Here is a 20,632-nt window from a genome sequence, read left to right on the forward strand (position 1 = left end):
GGAGTGGGCTGTCTGGTTGCCTTTTCCCTTAATACGTCGTTTTTTTTTAATGTTTTCGATAATGGTTTCATGCGGTTGCGGTGTGCAGGGGTCTTGGGCTTGGAGGGCTTCGAATTTGTTTTTTAATGTGATTGCCATTGGTTGAGGTTGTGGGCTTCTTTTTTGTTTCATATTTTCGTTTTTATCGTTGTGCTCTTCTTGTGAGTCGCTTTCTTCTCCTTTTAAATTTTCTTGTTTTGTATTTATTTTGTTCCTGGTTACCAGGTTTGGAGGCGGATTGAGTTTCCGCGTCTTTTGTGTAGCAGTTCTTATGCTGCTATCTTTAATTATTTGTTGTTTTTCTATTTTTCTTTTGATTCCTTTTTTTGACGAGCTTATGGCGGATTCCGCCTCCTTGGTTCCGATTTCATTCCTTTCTTCTTCTATTTTTAAATTGTTTGTAGAGTGGTTGATGTTATCACTATTTTTTCACTGTTTAGCACTCTTTTTGTTTTTCTTTTTTTTTTTTGCTCTCTCACTGTCTACTGTGCACTGTACAGCTTGCCGCGCTCACTGTTAGGGCCTACGCCTGTTTATACGTTAACCACTGCGCTGCCGTCGTCCGGCACTAGTTAGTGTCGAGTGGTGGTATTTGGCTTGTCGAGTGCCGCCACAAGTGTTTTGTAGGATTTTCGCTGCCCCCGGTATGAAACGTCTGTAAAAGTTAACCATACCGAGGTATTTTCGTAAATCTTTAATAGTCGCGGGTAGCGGTACTTTAGTTACGGCGTCGCAAACGTTCGCAGTGCTGTTCTTCATTTTAGAACGCTATTAAAAAATCGTCTATGTACACGTAGACGAAATCGAGACCTCGTGTGATTTCGTCTACGAATCGCTAGCAAGTTTGTGCGGCGTTTCGAAGCCCAAACATCATGTTGGCCGCTTTGAGAAACCCGAAAGGTGTCGTGATCGTGGTTTTCTGTACGTCTTCGGGCACGATCGGTATTTGATGGTAAGCGCGGACGAGGTCGATTTTTTAAAAGATTCGCTTACCGTGGAGATGTTGCGCAAAATCTTCAATATGGGGTGGGGAATACCTGTCGGGTATGGTAGTCGCCACATGGTCGCAGGCTTCCGTCCTTTTTCGGTGCAACATGCAGGGATGATGCCCATGGACTTTTCGATGGCCGCATCCTTGCTCGATCACAGCTTGAAACTCCGCCTTAACTTCTTTGAGGCGATCGGGTGCAAGGCGACGGAGTTTGCTGTAGATTGGTAGGCCCGGTGTGGTTTCGATGTGGTGTACCACCCCGTGTCGTATCTTCTCTCGTCCGAAAATGGGTGGACGAGTTAGGTCCGGGAATTCAATCACGAGTCGATGGTAGACTGATTCGCCGACTATAGTTCTTATGGACGCCCCGTCCGTCGTGTCGGTGTATCCCCTTGCTGTCAATTGGGTCGTCGTATTGATAAGTCGCTTATTTCGCGGGTCCACGAGTAACTCATAGCGGTTCAAAAAATCCACGCCGATGATAGGTGATTGAACGTCAGCTATCACGAATTGCTATGTGAACGCTCTTCGAAGGGACAGGTTGAGGCTGACGGCGATGGTGCCGTACGTTGAGATCCGCGTCCCGTTGGCTGCGAACAATTCGTACTCGCATTTGTTCGTCAGTCGGCGCACTTTTTGCTGCGGGGATAAACGTTTATGTCGGCGTCGGTGTCCATAAGGAAAGAAATCAGCGTCGCCTTATCGGTAACGAAAATGCGGCGGAATCCCAGACCATCGTCGTCTGCCGCCTTTACGGACGGCTGGTCCCATTTCCCTGCATCCATTTGCGAGGAGACTGGCACTTGTATGCCCGGTCCTCGAACTTTCGGTGGTAAAAGCAAAAATCGGGTTTTCCCGATCTTTCTCTCGATCTCGGCCTGTTACGTCTCCCCGGGTCGGTTCGTCGTCTAGAACGATGATCGCATTTCGACGCGCGCACTTCCGCCCGCAGTTGGGTCATCTGTTCGCTGAGGGCGTTGACGACGGAGAGCCAAGATTCGCCTGTTGCCGCAGGTCGTACCGGCTGCTCGGCGATGGCTATCAGACGAGGTGCGCGCTGGTCGCTAACTGAGTAGTCTTCGTGTACCTCGTCGGCTATCCACAACATTCTCGCTACGTCGTCGCCGTCGACCCCAGCCAAGAAGCGCCTGACCTGCGCTGGTAGGCGGTTCTTCCACAGGGTGAGAATGAACTTGTCCGATGCGAGAGGACCGGCGAGTCTTCTGAGATCGTGGTAGAATCTCGAAGGTTTTCTGTCGCCGAACTCTTCCTTTCCCACCAACATTTTAAATTTTTCGTTGTCCGATTCCCCGAAGACGTGCGTTAGCTCGGTCTTAAGCTTATCGTCCCGTCCGGCGGCTGGGAGGGTCGTATACACGTCCTCGATCTGCTCCAGGTATTGAGGCTCGAGGCAGCCGACGAGAGCTCTGCACTTGGACCGATCGTCCGTTATACCCACTGCCTCCATTTGTTCTTCAAGTATTCTGAACCATAGCCTTATGCTTTTGGACATTACTGGAGGCACGCGGGCCAGCAGATTGGCTGCAACGGCTGGATTACTCGTCATTTTTACGCAAAAAAAAAAAAAAAAAAAAAAAGAAAAAAGAAAACAGTAATTGGAATCTCGGCGGCACTATCACGGTCACCTCCTTCACTTTATATCACGTCGGGGTCATCAATGTGGAGGCTTAGCCGAGGATAGATAGTGCGAAATAATGAGAGTTATTGTTGTCGCAATTCGTTATATACAGGGTGATTGGTAACGGGTGGAATAAAAATGTTTCGTTTGAGGCTTTGTTTTCGAGAAAATCGACTTTGAATTTTCGCTCGGTACGCGTGCACTTTATCACGTCTCGTTATAACGGATCTCACTATAGATCGTTGTCTCGATTGACGTTATGTTGATGAACACTTCCAATGTGACCGAAGTGTTTTCCTACCTATTAACTTACTATCTGACTTTTATCGCTATCCACTATCAGTACCTATTAGTCTACCATCATGTCTACATACAGCAATCGGGAATATACAGACATGATACTTTCGTTAGGCGCGTGTGGTGGTAACGCATCAGTCGCAGCTGATCATTACAGACACCGGTATCCCAATCGTCGACATCCTGACAGACGTGTTATTCAAAGAGCAGAACGAACTCTCGGCGGATATGGTTCTTTTGAAAAACTTAGACGACATGGTGGTCGTCGACGACGCGTTAGTGTAAATGTTGAAGAGCAAATACTAAAGGACGTTTTGAAACATCCTGACATAAGTGCAAGAAACCTTTCTTTGCGGTATAATCTTAGTTGCTTCGTGATTCTTCGAATTCTACACGAAAACAACTTACATGCTTATCATATCACCAGAGTACAAGGACTCATGCCTCATGATAAGATTTCGCGAAAGGCATTTCGTCATTGGTTGCTTTAACAGCATGCCAACGATGCAGGATTTCTGTTAAAAATTTTATGGACCGATGAAACGAAATTTACAAGGGACGGCATGTTCAATGTCCATAACATGCATAATTGGCAAAATGAAAATGCCCACTCTATTCTTGAAACACGTTTTCAAGTAAGATGGAACGTAAACGTCTGGGCTGGTATAATTGGACATCTAATTATTGGGCCACATTTTTTCGAAGGAAATGCAACGTCAGCAGCATATTTCGATTTCTTACAAAACAAACTACCGGAATTATTAGAAGATGTACCGCTGACAACTAGAGGAAGTTTAATTTTTCAACAAGACGGTGCACCGTCACATTTTAGTCGTCATGTGAGAGATTTTTTAACCAACATTACCAAGGCTGGATTGGTCATGCTGGTACAATAGCTTGGCCATCACGCTCTCCTGACTTAACTCCGCTTGACTTTTATTTATGGAGTCATATTAAATCAATTGTCTATTCTGAAGAAATCGCAAGTTGCGAGCAATTGAAAGAAAAAGATTATTGTAGCCTTTCATACTTTAAAACGATCGAATACGTTAGAAAGTGTTCATAGAAATTTAATTAGAAGAGCAGAAGTATGTGTTCAACAGAATGGGCAACATTTTCAGTAATTTTTGTAATAATAAACTTTATGATTACTTCATATTATTTCATTATGTATTGCTAATTTTCCGTTACGGCAAAAACAAACTTAAACTGCGATATTATCCATCGAGACAACGATCTACAGTGAGATCCGTTAAAGCGTGACGCGATAAAGTGCACGCGTACCGAGCGAAAATTCAAAGTCGATTTTCTCGAAAACAAATCATCCCCTTTCCAGGGGGTACTACCAGTTGACAACCACCCTGTGATTATATATCGATTTAACATGTTGAGGATTAGAGAAGCATGTTAGTCATGTTGTACGAAAAGATTGATTTTTTGAACACGATAGTGTACTGGTTGACACAATTGAATACATTGACACCATTATTTTTCTAAAAATATACAAGCTTTGAATTAATATGTATATAAGTTATAAAATATTTAACAAATTATGTAATAAATATGTAAAAATATATAATAAGCTATAAATTATGAAAATTAAATCATAAATTAAGTCAAAAGAGTTTCACAGGAGGCAGTCAATTTGAAACAGTAAAGGAATCAAATTATAAAGTTATGGCAAAATAACATAATTTAGTATAAAGCTATTAAAGAATTGAATACGTTGAGACATAATAGACATAATGGATGATGAATTTTTTTCACAAGGAGATTTAGAAAAAAGTATGGGTAATGCCCCCATAGAAATGATGAATAGAGAACGAGCATCTATACCAGACCTACAAGTTAAATTCATTACAAATATAGTCCTTCTACTTTTTACGTGAGTATATTTTAAAAGAAACTGTCTTTGTACAATATATGCATATACTTTTATTTTTAATGTACATTCAAAGTCAAAAAATCGGATTTAAGATCCATTTTCCATAATGAGCGTAATTAAAAGGATGAATAGTATTTTTGTAAACGATAAGATTTTCTTAATTGAAAAAGACAGTGATGTTTTGTGAAGATAGTAGAATATAGATTATAGATCATAAACCTTTCTCTTTATTAAGTTAATTTTAGTCTTCTATATGATTAGTTTCGTTATTTTGTTTCTTAGTAATCTTTCTACATTATTTCCAATGGTACAATCACTTGTTGACATGCTGAAAGAAAATCGAGCTTCATGGGAAGTGTCTAAAAGCACATTCCAAAAATTTTTTGAAAGCAGGAACAAAAGGTATTGCTATCCTATTGGATCCTACTTTTGAGAAAGAAGTATTACAACTTTATGCTCAAAGTAGTACAGGTTTCTCAAGAAATTCTACTATCAAATTCGAATTAAATCGAACAACAAATAATAGTAGGTATACAATAAAATAAATACACGATATTTTTACCATGAATATAAAAGTTTTTAAAATATATAAATCATACGATTTTTTAAATTCAAAAGCAATATAAAAGGCCCATTAATCACTAGATATTAATCACTAGATAAAAAATAAGAAAATTTATTTATTACAAGAACGCAGACGTTATAAAACTGTCCATTATAAATTTAATGTACACTTAAATGTTATATTTATTATTTATTTATATACATATATTATTTACATGTATGTACATAAGTATGTTATAAATTATAAATATTTTATTCTTTAAAATCGTGTTCCGTAAACATGTATTTAGTATTTAACTTTTTTTTGTGATATATTACTTATTGTTATTGAATGCATGAAAATATGAACATTATATGTAGTTTATAACATACATTAGTTTGTAAGAAGAATTTGTAAAATTTAAAAAATCATATATTTTATATGACTGTAATATAATAATCTCTTAAAATGTAAATGTTTTTATTAATAATAGTTCATAAACTGAGCTATATTTTTAGTTTACTTTTCTAAATTTGTATTTTCCATTTTGTCACCTCTATTTCCTTCGATAATAATAAAATCCATGAAGCTCGCAAGTAGGGTGGATAAACCAGAGGGTTCAGACATGGATCTGGTAATGGCTCGAAGCGTCGAATCAGATGCAAGAAACACCACGGCTGGAAATTTGCAGGGAAGTTTGAGTTCGGACGTCGAAGAGCTGATGGCCTATGTGACCCCATCCTCAGCAGAGACGTCCAGGAAAAGAAAAAAGAAGCTGACACCCACAGTTCCAGACATACCTATGGAACTGACCTCGGAGATGAGAACATCCCCCACAGCGGAAATAGGAGCTGAACTAATTCGGCAAGTAGAGGAGATAATGAAGAACACATACATTAAAACCTTAAAGGAGGTAGCAAGCACCACTGCCGCGGGCACGGTGGAGTTGACAAGGCAATGCCACCCAAATATCATCGCCCTCGAAGGGGCAAAAGGGTGGTGAATGGAAGGTGATCGAGCATAAGAGAAACAGGAAGGTTGCGAAGAGATCAGCTGCTGCCAAGGTACCTAGGACCTCACAATTAACCCCAACAGGAGGGTCGGTGCAGGGGACCAGGAAGGTGATGCTCCCTCCCCCTCCGCGGTTATCTGCGGTGACCCTAACGCTGAGTGAGGGGACGAAAATAACATATGCCGAAATGCTGGTGACAGCTAGACAGAAATTTCCGCTGCCCGAATTTTGTATTGAACAAGTTAAAATCAAGAAGGCGATGATTGGGAGGCTCATTCTAGAAGTTCCCGGGGACAGAGAGAGGGAGATGGCACTCGCGCTTGCAGCGCGGTTGACAAAAGCCCTGGATCCGACCACAATGAAAGTTGTGGTCCCAACAAGAACGGCCAATCTGAGGGTAACCAAGATCGACATCTCGGTCGGCAAGGAAGAACTTCGAGACACCCTGACGAGGGCCGGAGGATGCAAAGCACTGGAAGTTCGAGTAGGAGACATCAAGATTTCCAGAGGTGGCCTTGGGTCAGCATGGATAAGATGCGCGACAGCAACAGCGCGGAATCTAAGTCTTGTGAGCTGGTCAATGGCGAGGGTCGAAGCCATCCTGAAGAAGCCCTTAAGATGTTATAGATGCTTAGAGCTAGGACACGTGAGAGTGACCTGCGGATCTACGGTAGATCGGGGGCAGCTATGCTACAGGTGCGGAGGCATCGGTCATCAGGCCAAGAGCTGCTCTGCCTCCGTGTCCAGGTGCCCGCTCTGTGAGTCGCTTGGTGCGGCCACCACCCACAGAATGGGAGGGGCGGCATGCGTTCCGCCGAAAACTAAAGGGACTGAGCCAGAACATAGGGCGACAACGCGAGAGATCTACCGCAAGAAGAAGACAGGATCACGAATGGGGCAGATGGCCGGGGGAGGCCATGGATATGGACTTAGTAAAGTAGATTCATACGGCTCCTCCAGACAAACTTGGGACGATCGAAACAGGCACAAGACCTGCTCTTCCAGACGATAAGGGAGAACAGGATTGCCCTGGCGGTAGTAGTCGAGCCCTATCGTATACTAGACATCCCTAACTGGGTCGGAGACCTGGACGGCTTAGTCGCTATGACGTGGACGTCAGCACCGGGCACACCCGCCGCGGGGCTCCTACTCGAACAGGGCAAGGGTTATGCCGCGATCGAGTGGAATGGTGGTGGTGGGCGTACATGTCTCTCCAAACAGTGGCCTGGTCGCGCTTGAGGAGTTCCTGGACGAGGTTGGCGATTGCGTGAGACGACACCTTCCACATCAGGTCCTCGTCCTGGGGGACTTTAATGCTCACTCCTCGCAATGGGGCAACACAAGGACAGATTGTTCGTGGCCGGGTGCTGTCAGACTGGGATGCGGGAATCGCGCTCCTCTTACTTAACATGTGCTCAACCAGCACATGCGTGGCGTGGAGAAGGTGTTTGACGATGGAGGTATAGACGATGGATGCGGTGAACAGGATGCGAGATATGTCACGAGTCATGGTTTCCCGAGGTGAGCTAGCAATGGCAGTCTCTTTAGACATAGTCAATTCATTCAACACCTGATCACCCTAGATATTAGCAATGCCTTCAATTCGCTCAGCTGGAAGAGCATATACGAGGAATTTGACAAGAGGAAGCTGCCATGGAAGGTCAAAAGGCTAATCGGCAGTTACCTATCCGGAAGGAGGATCATCGTGAGCAACCAGCACGGCACGGTGGAGCACGAGGTGGCGGCGGGAGTCCCGCAGGGATCCATCCTCGGACCATTCCTGTGGAACTTAGTATACGACCGGTTGCTCGAGAGACTCGACAACATGTCAATGGTCAGAGCAACCGCCTTCGCGGATGATCTGGCCATCACATGCTCCGTCGGGAGGAACGAAGAGGCCTCCGCCAAGGTCAACACGATGCTAAGGATCGCCAACGACTGGTGCACGAGTGTCGGGCTCACCCTGGCGAGAGAAAAGACGGAGGTCATGTTCATCACAAGCTTGCGAGTGCCGAGAGTGGTGAAACTCAGGTTGGGCTCCTCGGACATCGAAACGGTCGATCGCATCAGGTATCTCGGAGTCGTCATTGACTCCAGTCGAAGGTTCGGTGCGCATATCGAGATGGTGTGTAACAGAGCCGACAAGTTAATAGGAGCACTTAGGGGAATTCTACCCAACATCAACGGGCCGCCCAGCTTGGCTCGTAGGCTCTACTACAATGTGTGGGAGTCCATCGTAACTTACGGAGCACCGGTGTGGGCTAGAGCAGCGAATACCGATAAGAACAGGAAAAAGCTGAAACGAGCACAACGAACGGCCCTGTGCATAACAACGACGGCATACCGTACCGTCTCCCACGCGGCACTTTGCGTGTTGACCGGGAATCTCCCGATTTACATAAAGATAAAGATGCTCGGAGAGACCTACGAGAGGAACAAGATCCATGGGTCCAGGATTGGCACGGATGACGGCTGCAAGCTGAAGGAGGAACTGGAGGCGACTCGCAAGAAGGCCCAAGAGGACTGGCAGAAGGAGTGGAACAACTACAAAAAAGAAAATATCACAAAGAAGCTAATACCGAGTGCGCTGCTATTTACCAAAAAGAAGATGGACATCGATCACCACACCATGCAGCTGCTAACCGGGCATGGGAGCTTCGGTGTTTATAGGAAAAGGATTGGCAGGGACAGCGACAGCAACTGTCTCGACTGTGGAGACCCGAACGACGATGCAGAGCACGCCCTCTTCGCGTGCCCGAAGTGGACGGACGGAAGGATCGAGCTGGAGAACGCTCTGGGCGGGAAGATAGACGTGGGCAATCTTATCGCCACGGTGACCGCCAAGGACGAGAGCTGGAATAAATTCAGGCAATTCTGCAAGACCGTCATGTGTCACAGGAGGGTGACAGCGAGGGCCTGGGAAGAAGCAAGGAGGAGAACGAGCGAAACAACAACTACGCGGAGCAATGAGGGCAAGAACATGAAACAACGAAAAACTGCAGAAGGAGACCAGCCCAGTATTCTGAACTGGCTGAGAGGACGACATGAGCAGTAACTGCCCGAAGAAGTAGATACTACGGGGCACGAAAGGACAACCCTGATGACTGCCGACAGGTTTTACCGGGGTTGTCTGCCCCCCAAGCGGAGGAAGAAGGAGGAGGGGTTTTTAGTGAGTATGGCAACGACATCCGACCGACTCCCACATAACCCAGTGATGCGGGTCACTGGGCATGCGTAATAGCATTTTCCCCTCCCCACGCAAAAAAAAAAAAAATTCATTCAACACCATACTCTGTGACAGGATATTAGAGACCCTTGAATTCGTTTACCTTGAGGCCAACATTGTCTCTCCCAGCTGCCACTGCCCGCTAAGCTTATTTTCTTAGTCTTAGAATTGCCATTCTCAACCCGGACAACTCGTCGCTCCACCAATGGTTAACGCTTCTCCTCCCACACGGCGGTAAAATCTTCTTCAATTCGTCGACATATATACGTTCCAATCGTTTCTGAAATTGATTGTCGCGTCGTCATTAACCATAAAATTTATATTTTCATCAAACCTCCTCAGGAATTTTCCTTCGTTAACATTTTTCGTCGAGTATTTAAAACTGCCCCCCCAGGTTTCTTTCTATTTACCGAAAACTCATGTAATAAATATAAATGATTAGAAGCAGAGTACCAATCCATGACGGAACTCTTTTTCCAATTCTGCCTTATTCGTCTGCTAATGCTCAAAATATCCGAGAAACCCATACGTTCATTCCTAGCGAAGGAGTATGTTCGTGTCATACGGGCCTACCTGAGCGACAGATGGGTCGGCTACACCGGCAACGATGGAGAAGAGGGTTCCGCAGGGTTCGGTTTTGTGTCCGATTCTGTGGATCATCGGATACGACGCGGTGCTTCATTGCCCCATATCCCCAGACTCAGGCATGGTGTGTTATGCGGACGACACATTGGTCTTGGTCGGAGGACGTTGGTGGCACGAGACGCTCCGTCACGGAGAGCCTGCCGCCGCTTGCATGATACGGGCTATACGGAGGCTGGGCCTGAAGGTGTCCCCAGCCAAGTCAGAGGCCATATGGCTTTATGACTACCGACGTCGAGGAGCTCCTCCGCCCGACCAGTGTTTGGACATAAGCGGAGAGGAGGTTAAGGCAGGACCTCGGATGAAATACTTGGGCCTCACCATCCACAGTCAATGGACGTTCGGGTCGCACTTCAAGCTCTTGGTTCCCAAAGTGGCGACGACAGCCAACGCTCTATGTGGGCTGCTGCCGAATGTCGGTGAGGCAGAAGTCGGAGTGCGCCGATTGTATGAGGGAGTCATCCGTTCTCAGGTCCTGTACGGGGCTCCGCTGTGGACAAAGGATCTGATGAAAAGTCGACGCAGTCTACTCCTGCTGAGGAGCCTTCATAGGACGACCACCATCAGGATCGTAAGGGGATACCGGGCGATATCATATGCGTCGGCGACTGTCCTGGCGATGTCTCCTCCGTTCGAGCTCCAGGCCCTAGCGCTTCGACGGGTGTACCATCAACTGCAGGACCTGTGCTCGGGCGGGGATACGCCCTCTGCGGTCCAGTCGGCCCGCGACGTCCGGTGGGAGGCAAGGCTCGAGACTTGGAACGGTGGCGCAGTCAGCTCGCCGTCGAGGATACGGTGCGGCCTCATCAGGCCGTTGAAGCGGTCCTACCAAACTGGGAGGCCTGGAGAGATCGTGGCGGGCACCCGTTGACGTACAGGATGACGCAGGTACTCACGGGGCACGAAGCGTTCGGGGAGTTCCTGCTAAGGATTCGGTGACTAGTACGTGCCACCACTGCGAGGAAGAGGAAGACACGGCACAGCACTCGCTGGAGTTCTGCCCGGCGTGGGAGGAACCGCACCGTGTCCTACGACTCGTCATCGGCGAGAGCTTGACCCCCGAGAGGCGATCATAGAAGCCATGCTGAGGGATCAATAGGAATACATCGCCGTCCGCTCCTACTGCGAGTAACTCATGCTCGCAGAAGAACGCGCCGAGAGAGAAAGGGTGAGAGGACAACACCCATCGAGAGTGCCGTCACGCCGAAGAGGGTCGGGCCTCTCCTCCGGACTTGCACGACAGCCCAGGCAGCTTGGCGTTAGGAGGAATGGTTCCTCCTAAGGGCTCAATCAACCAAGGATGACTCCCGATTACACCATCAGAGGGAAGACAAAGGAGTGCCCTAGCAGCAATACGAAAAGATGATCCCGGAGCTCTCCTACCAATCGTCAGGCCGATCACCGTGGAGGTTTTAGCCGTTACGAATCTGGCAATACCCAGCGCCCTCTTCCCGAAGGGCGCTGGGCGCCTATGGAGGTTTCCTTCACGAAAAAAAAGAAAGCTTCATTAATAATAAATAAAACTTTCTACAAAAAATTCATTAAAAATATTATATTTATACAACTTTATTAATGATTTTAAAACATATTATGTAGTTTTTAGTAATCAAATTGTAAATATAGTAAACAAATAATTGTGTTAAGTTATGGTAAAGATCCATAATCTATATAATATGACATATTACGTACATACATACGAAATGTGTAACATTAATCACATGTATACACAACAATACGATGTTATTATTACTTATTTAGTTATTAATTATTATTATTATATTGTTTTGTCATTGTTTTGCCCGGAGTTTATCTATTATTACATTCTATGTATCCTAAAGATATTGATGGGCCGAAGCAACAAACAGCAACAAGATTTGAATTATCCTCTAACTTATGTGTCGCTACATGTACTTTCAAGGAGGAAAACTGGCACAGTCTCGCTTGTGACACTTCCTTTAACGCATTTTGCCATTGAAAGATACTAATTTCTGTGACTTGTTTTATCTCAGTTATTAAAGTTTATATCTACAATTTTGTAGTTTTTATGCAAACGTAAAAGGTAAGTAAATATTAATAAATATTATAACAATATAATATTAATATATATATAATATAATATTAACAAATGTTTCGCTATTTACTTATTTTATTTCCATTAAAGTATATTGTATTTTCCATTACAGTATTTTCATTTTTATTCAGTGTAATAATAAACATATACGTTAATATTCATTGATATTAGTGTAATTGTAAGCTTCACCATAAATTTAATAAAACTGATAAGAATGGAGTTGTTAAAAGCGTATATGTGTGTAATTAAACTAGATTCTATTCTCAACGTTACTTCATTATTTTATTATTGTTTCATATGTATATTTTTCTTTTGAAAAATAATTTACATATGCTTCTAAGTTAATAGAAGTAAACACAATGTGTTTGTATTAATTGTTATATATGTCATAATTTCAAGCATAGTATTAAATTATGGTATGTATTATTAAAAAGTATAGTTTAATGTATATATTAAATACTTATAAAGAATTTACTTGTAGATTTTAAATATGGATACTAGATCAAAGAGTCGGATTAAAGCACTGATTACTAAAGGTATATTGAATATATATTGCTTGGGTATTAAAAAATCTGTTAACGACCATTTTGAAGATACTTTGGATTCTTTACATGGTTCAATTGCTCAAACACCACAACCTGGTCCTTCAACTTCAACTACGCCGAAAGTTTTGAAGAAAAAAGGTTATCATCGTATAGAAATTATCCCAGAAAATGATATTATCAATATTGATAATACAGTATCAGATTCTACTGCAATACATGATAAAGCAGAAAATAAAAATATAAAAACTGGGGATGTGGTAGAAGCAACAATTGGCCGAGCAAAAAGAGAGGCTTCAAGAAAAGCTGCAGCTAACATTAAAAAGCAGCGGTCAATGTCAGTCGCTGCAAAATTACGAGGGCTGTTAACTCTTGACAGTAATATAAATGTTTGTATCATATTATGATGAAATTTAATACTTTTAATCTTACCCCAAATCTTATGTTACTAATCAATACTAGCCTTTATATATAGTATCCAATAATGCTTGATATCGTTTAATTAATATGTTGAAATCTAATTACTTAATGTATGTACATTGTGTATATAAATTCTATTGTAACGTTGTTAAATATATTCTAAATTTTTAGAGGAAACGTGAAAGCCGATCTAAAAAAAGTAAAAGTGCTAGAAGTAGTTTAGAAGAAGAAATAACGCAAGGCCCTACAAAACATAGTAACTAGTACAAAACATACTATATTTTGTAGGGCCTTGTGTTATTTCTTCTTTATTATTTATTTCTTTGTTTGATTTCAAGGAAGATCGCGGATACTTCACAGACACATTCACAGGATCATCTTTCTATAAGAGAAGATGCAATACAGCCAGAAATGTCTTCAATGACAACAAGAAATAGTAATAGAAGGAGAATTTTTTCACGGGGTGCAAACACGAAGATGCAGCAGCTAAAAGAAGAAGATGAGTCATCCTCTGAAATGAAAAAGTTTCAAGCAAATATTAAGAAACAAGAAATTAAAAAGCGGCAGAACAGATCTATGATATTGGGCGAAGATGAAATACAACCATCTTCGAAGGAAAAGGATTCAGTTACTGAATTTTAGATAAAAAAGAATACGTATAAATCGAATGCTCTATTCGATCCATATGTCAAGGTATCAGTAAAGGAAAAAATTGAAGCATTTGAACAGGCAGGCACGAACACTTCGAAACTTGCTCAACTAGAATAACTAGAACAAAAACACGAGAACAAAATACTCGAGCTATTGCACAAACAAAAGCTTTGAAAAATGCAAACATTGCAGAGGAAGCGATTGCACATAAATTAGCACAAAAATCACATTTAGCAAAACAAATGCAAGAGAGACAGCGCCAAAAACGGAAGAAGAAACGTCTAGCTCAATTACAACGAGCTCGGGTACAAAATTGATAATTTAAAAGATGAATGTGTACAAAAATAAGGATACCGAAAAAGATATTGATTTTTATATAGTATAGAAAATTAAACTACAGTTGGATTAATTCGCAGGAAAAGGAGGAAAGAAGAAAAGAAGAAGAGCAACAGCGTTTACAATGTTTACAAGAACAAGAAAAGGCGGAACGAATATTAACCGAACAAAGACGTCGAGAATAAGAAGCTGAAAGACGAAAAGAAAGAGCTAAACGACAAACTGCAGCTGAAGTAATGAACAGATGCTTACATCACAGATAACATTACAAACAATATCAAAGTATTCTTCTGTTATAAAAGCACAGGCTATTATTCATTCAATATTTTAGGCAAAATATGGCTCCAAACAGCATGGTCGAACCACTTACATTTTAGATAGTGAATCTGACGACGATGAATCGGATGATGAATCGAGGCCAAAACATACAATTCCACTTTGGGCACAATATAAGTATTGTTTTACTTAATAAGTTAATAAACATTAGAGTGCATAGAGTACTCGAATTTTTATCAATTTTAGCGCACATACGTAAAAATCAATTTACAACGCAACGATATATTCCAGAGAAAGCAGTTCATAAATTCTTTGATAGTAGAAAGTGCACACTGGATTTGACTAAAATGTTTCAAAATGTAGATAGGAATAGATTAGAACGCACGTCCAGTGCAATTTGGAAGACACCACCATGTTATTCCATGATGAAAACCGAACAAAAGGTATAATTTGTTAAACTGAATGTTGTTCATATGAAATCATATTGTGCCTTAGAACAAGAATACTTATCATACCTTGCGTGTAATATAGAAATGATGTTATACAACTATCATTAAAATATGTATGTGTTCTTAATATATCAATGAACGTAAGGCTATTTCACTTTTTATATTTTAGAATGATCATAGACATATATTATTTTTATTATACTAATTAAATTTTACCATACTTTCTTATTTATATGTATCTTCTTAAGAATTAATAAATAATTGTTCTGGTACGATTTTTTAATGAAAAGTAAATTTTATTAGATTTGACTTGTTATCATTATTGTGTAATAATTCGCGAGATACCGAACTTTAATGTATCCAGAATTGTGTCCTAAATTTTTTTAAGTGGTCTTACTCTCTAATCATATTTTCTGGCTTTATCTTTCCTTTTATATTAAATATTTTGTCGCAATGAAGTATCTCGTTACATACAAAAAGTAATCTTATAATAAATAAATAATGTTGTAGAAATTAAATGCTTTCCTTTTTTACCTGTTACAATAAAATGATTTTTAGGATCAGTTACTAATGCTAATGCACAATCACGTATAGAACGAATAACTGAGAAAGCTTGTAGAAATCCGGGTGATGAGTCCACACTTGTACATATCCTGAATCAAGAGAAACTAACAATGTTCCAACATCAGGCCTAACCGTCCGAGCATTTAAAAATATCATAGCTCATAAACATTTATCATTATGATTCAAATCTGTTTTAGAAAAGTACAATTGCAATACCATGTTTCGAAATGAATTCTTTCGTAACTTGTTCAGGTTTTTTTATTTTATACGTTATTTCATCTTTGTGGTATCTTATCCTAAATCCATATAACACTGATTAGTTAAGATTGCTTATTACAGCACGTTATTTCTAGAAATGTAATTTTTATATTATTTTAACATTTCTCATATTATTCTAGATCTTATCTTGACATTGGTTCGTTAACTTTATATTTTCGATACGGTTGACCCATTTCTAATCTCCAAAGCATTATTTCTCTATTAAAATTTGCCGTGGCCAATACCTGAGGATACCACATGGCTGAACAAAGAATATCATCGGTGTATATTGTTCCCCAATTTTTTTTATATACATATGAAAGAAGTTACAAATTCTACGACTTGACGATTCTTGACGAACCCGACGAAATAATCGATTTTTACTAAATTCAACATCGTCTTTACGAGGAGTTATATCAGTATCACTGTTTATATCGCTTGACAACGCAAATAATTTGTCGCTATCCGCTATTTTCACAAATTCCCCGTATCGTAGATAGGAAATTTTTCAATGAATTTGCTAAAATAAACCTCAACGAAAGTAAGACCAGAGACAAAATTTATTAACTGCATGTTTATCGATATTTGCTTTGAAATATGAAGAAGGTATCCGACTTTCTTGCGCCGTCTAATGAAAATGGACATTTTCTTTTATTCGAATATTTTAAAAGCGAATGCGCGAGCATTGCAGTTTGAAACAGATTTCTAATCTTAGTTCCCAAACCGTCCCGTTAATTTTACTTCGTAATAGATTGAAACTTTGAAGTCTGTTGTTTCAAATCCCAATATACGCTAAAATCGGAAAATTTATCAAGATTACTAAACGAATATCAGATTTGCTCGGTTAACGAAAAATATCTAACTATCGAAGGAGCAACAAGGGGAAAACAGAGAATCGATGCCAGCATAATTTACTTTATGACAAGAACATTTTCTAATAGCGCTCTACTCGTTCATACTGTACAAGGGCAAGCGCACGCGCGGGCCGAATCGAAATTAAGCATCTCCGTATATAATGCGTTGCAACTCTTAATCGACTTATCGATCAAAGTCGTGCGTGCGCCTACAACGCTTGTTACGTTGTTACGCGTGCCGGAGTTCGCTCACCTCTCTCCCAGAGATTCGATATAATTTCGCGGAAGAACTTTTTAACTTGCTTCCTCGTTTTATTACGCTGCTATCTCCTAGCCACGAATGATTCTTTGGCGACGGGTTTATTGTACGAAATTCGTCCTTCCTCGTTGACACGTCTAATTTTCGTCCAATTTTCTCATTGTATCCCGTTGTTATTGAACTCTTCGAAACCTCACGTTGTTTAGTTTCTTCTTTTCAAATATGACGATCTTGTATCTTTTGTCGAAAGGATGTTTCTCTTTTTAGTTAATTTTTCGTATTAGGAAATGTTTAAACTCAAACTTTTTTATCTTTTTAATTTCTTTATTCTTAGGAATTCCTCGAACGAACGTTTAAAATTTAAAGTTCTGTTAAATAAAGTTAGCAACGAACATCGTGCACTTCTTTCAGTTCAACGTTAAAGTTTTCATACAAGAACTTTGAACTTAATAATTACAGCATTTTAGATGATAGAAGAATATCGAACTTAAAAGAAACAAGCAGACACTTGTTTAAACACTAACGTTCACCTGTGATAGCGAGTCTAAGATTTAAAACTGCAATCCAGCAAAACTGTAGGTCGCTGGCTAATAATCACAACGGACGATGCCAGGTAACTCGAAGAAAAGAAAGACAAGAAATTTGGCAAATTAACCGCGCTGGTATCTTGAGAAACCCAAGTTCGAAATATATTAAAACTCTGCAACGAATAAAATATTCCTAAAAGATGGACAATGTATGAGAAAAGAGAATTTCACTCTCCGATCGTTGAGATTAATTTCCATTTTCTTATATTTCATCTAAACTTTAACCGAATAGCGATTAAAATCGATGGTGATCGGAATAAAATTTGCGATGTCGCTAGTACTGTTTTTAAAAAACCGAATTCAGGCGGTTTAACGTTCGTCGTTCAAATGCATCGTTAGTAGTTCGTAAATAAACGTTGCCGACGTTGTTCGAAGGCGTTTCATCGATACCCTGTAAATAATCCCGATTCAGTTGGATTTTCAGCGCTTTTCAATCGGTTTTCAATCGAATTTCTAAACGAGACGTAACATTCCTCGGACCCAGCATTTCCATCATACGCGTATTTCAATAATTTCAATAATTACGTCGCTTTTAATCGACAAAGTGTAGCTCTGATCGCATCAAAGCGGAAAGATGAAATTTTTACGAAGGTCTAGGTTTAGATCGATGTTTAGATAACAAATTTACCATAGAAATATTTATGTCTATTCGATGCAGCCTTTCGATAATCATAATACGCAGCAAAATAAACCTTTAAAGAGAAAGACAATCTCTTACTGTTTTCAAAAAAGAATCAAGAAAATTCCAAAGCTGTTCGTATATATCTGTTGGAAAACCTATCAACATTCACAGATTGCCAAAAGGCAAGGTTCTCCGGCAGCTGCCTCTCTTTTGTTAACACCACACTGGGTATTCCAACTAGGTTTCAATAGCTGGGAAGGGCGGCAACTTTCCACAGCGAATAAAAGTCCTGATATTTCGATTGTTTACCGGTCTGCTGCTGCCGTTGCCACTATCATCGCCGTCGCCGTTTCGCCGTCGCTGCTACGGTTGGCTGTCCGCTTGATAATTGTGCGTCGTGCATGGATTCGATTGTGCTTTGAATAACTAGACGATGGGTTTGGTAACTAGACGACACATCTGATGCTGTTGTTCCATTCGGATAACGATACTTTGCTTCTGTTAGTTTTTTGGAGCACGTTGGTTATTTATGTCTATGCGTTTGATATATCGATATTTGTTGTTAATGTCTGTTTATATTGTGGCGGCACTCGACCTCGGAAATTTCCAACGGCACAAAGCGTTTTATCTTTAAAGCGCTATGCCGACAAGCCTAATGTGCCATCGATATCCCTACGGCTCTTTCGCCGAATCTTCGGGAGAACGCAACGCGGCAACCGTCGCGGACTTCTAACAAACGCGCACGATATCGATGGCCAACAAAGAAAAGAATCGGCGTGGCTTTTGAATCAAAGAGATTCAGTCTGCCCCCAGCTGCGAAGTGCGAAGGATTACGCGAAGCAAACACAGAGAGATTTTCTCTCCACAAGGAGTCCTGCTCCCAGGGGTCATCGACGTTGAAACTGTTCGACGTAGAACCGCTATCGATGTCACACACGTCCTGCGGCGCTTCTTCCTCAACCTGAGTAGGCGGAACTGTTGCTACTCGGTTGTTTCTGTTCCTCTGTTCTGCCAGATTTTGAAGTCCGACGTCGTCCCAAAAGCCCTCCAAAGGCCTAGACCTTCGATGGGACGTCTGCGTTTCAAGCACCAACTCGAACGTGTTTCGGCTGTTCGACTGATTGTTCGACTTATCGCGAGAGGCCATGCGGATACAGATTCCTCGTGCTAATCTCTACCGACGAGATATCAGGCAAAGGATCGGTAGATTTTACACTCCTCAGAGTATCGGCTTCGCAAAAGTTCTTCTTGTCCACGAGATCGACTTTGTAGTCGCTCAACAATTGGCCAGTCATTCACTTGAACGTGTCTGGCCATTTGCCTGGAAATTGGATTCAAGATACGTCCTATATCGTTCCTTTTGTTTAACACGGAAGCGTCGTCTCTTTGATTGTTTAGTTAAGGCAATCTGGAAGAATGACCGATCGACTTCATCGACTCGAAGGTGTCTACGGCGTTTACGCTACCTTGGAGATCGGAATATTTCTTTAGTAGTGTTTTTTTGTACCAATTTTTGTGTATTACATATGTGATTATATACCATTATAAACGATGAATTCGGTTGTGAGGTGGTCCAGGCAAAAGTACCGATACACGACGGTACGACATAGCCATGCAATATTACATTTTTTTTTAGGTTTACACTTCCTGTCACACTTCTGTCCTGAAAACCTGATTGCAAAAACAGGACAAGGAGATCGGAGTAGTAGTAAGGACCGCCTGACTGCTCGTTCTGTAGATGTGGCTCACTTAGCAGATACGATCGAGGCGCGATATTTGCCTTAACCGTAGACGTCGAAGTTTGATAGTGACTGGAATCCTGACTGGCCTACCTCGAATGACTTTGAAACCGTAGATCGGACTCGCGTTTTGCAGCATGTTGCCGACCAAACAATTCCCTAATTCCCTGATTTCCTAAGGACATCAAACCCATAGGAGAGTGCATGGAGGACCGGGCGCTGGCAACTCTCTGACAAGCCATAGAAGTCGAGATCGAAGCGGTTCCAGAGGCCACAGAGTAACTAGAGTCTCTGCTATGAGAAGCCGTAAGCAGATTATTTTGAGATCCTCTCTGAAGACCGTGCGAATTGTCTCGCGATTGGTTGTCCGATAGAATCGCCGGTGAATTCCTCGGTACATCTAAAGGAGACATCCTCCTTCTTCTTCGTCGTGTCGGTGTACATTCTATGGTCGTTGATAGGCTCAGGTACAACTTGATCGATCTCCTCTTAGGGTCCTCTCGTTCTGCGCGTCTTCGTTTTTCTCGCGCTGATCCAGATCGCTGCCCTTATCGCACAGCAAAGCCTCCGAGCCGCTGAACACTCCACGGTGTTTCATTTCCTGGTGCCTACGGTATTCTTGTCTTTGAATCTGTCGAAACTTCCTCTTTAAATCCGCCAGCAGATCCTTCACGGATTTGTTGCTATCTTGTTCTCGATCGCTCGACGGCAAAAACACGTATTACGAGC

At 41.8% G+C, this 20,632-nt stretch overlaps 2 protein-coding genes across 2 annotated transcripts; one reads left to right on the forward strand and one right to left on the reverse strand.

Annotated features, from left to right (window-relative positions):
• Window positions 1-1,093: 1,093 nt before the first annotated feature.
• Window positions 1,094-20,025, reverse strand: LOC126926091 (uncharacterized). The gene is made up of 2 exons (XM_050742220.1): window positions 20,015-20,025; window positions 1,094-3,336 (listed from the first exon to the last, which is right to left on the reverse strand). The coding sequence occupies exon 2, from the start codon at window positions 2,595-2,597 to the stop codon at window positions 1,782-1,784; it is 816 nt and encodes a 271-aa protein (XP_050598177.1). The 5' UTR covers window positions 2,598-3,336; window positions 20,015-20,025; the 3' UTR covers window positions 1,094-1,781.
• On the forward strand, window positions 12,837-13,572 carry LOC126926342 (uncharacterized). The gene is made up of 2 exons (XM_050742646.1): window positions 12,837-13,277; window positions 13,480-13,572. Exons 1-2 carry the CDS (start codon window positions 12,837-12,839, stop codon window positions 13,570-13,572), a joined length of 534 nt encoding a protein of 177 aa, XP_050598603.1.
• Window positions 20,026-20,632: the final 607 nt, after the last annotated feature.

This window comes from Bombus affinis, chromosome 17 (assembly GCF_024516045.1).
Source record: "Bombus affinis isolate iyBomAffi1 chromosome 17, iyBomAffi1.2, whole genome shotgun sequence".
In the NCBI taxonomy this organism is placed as follows: Eukaryota; Metazoa; Arthropoda; class Insecta; order Hymenoptera; family Apidae; genus Bombus; species Bombus affinis.

Coding starts and splice junctions, on each gene's coding strand:
- LOC126926091 (XM_050742220.1), bottom strand. CDS start 2,597: ATGACGAGTAATCCAGCCGTTGCAGCCAATCTGCTGGCCCGCGTGCCT.
- LOC126926342 (XM_050742646.1), top strand. CDS start 12,837: ATGGATACTAGATCAAAGAGTCGGATTAAAGCACTGATTACTAAAGGT. Junction 13,278..13,479: donor CTCTTGACAGTAATATAAAT/GTTTGTATCATA, acceptor CTAAATTTTTAG/AGGAAACGTGAAAGCCGATC.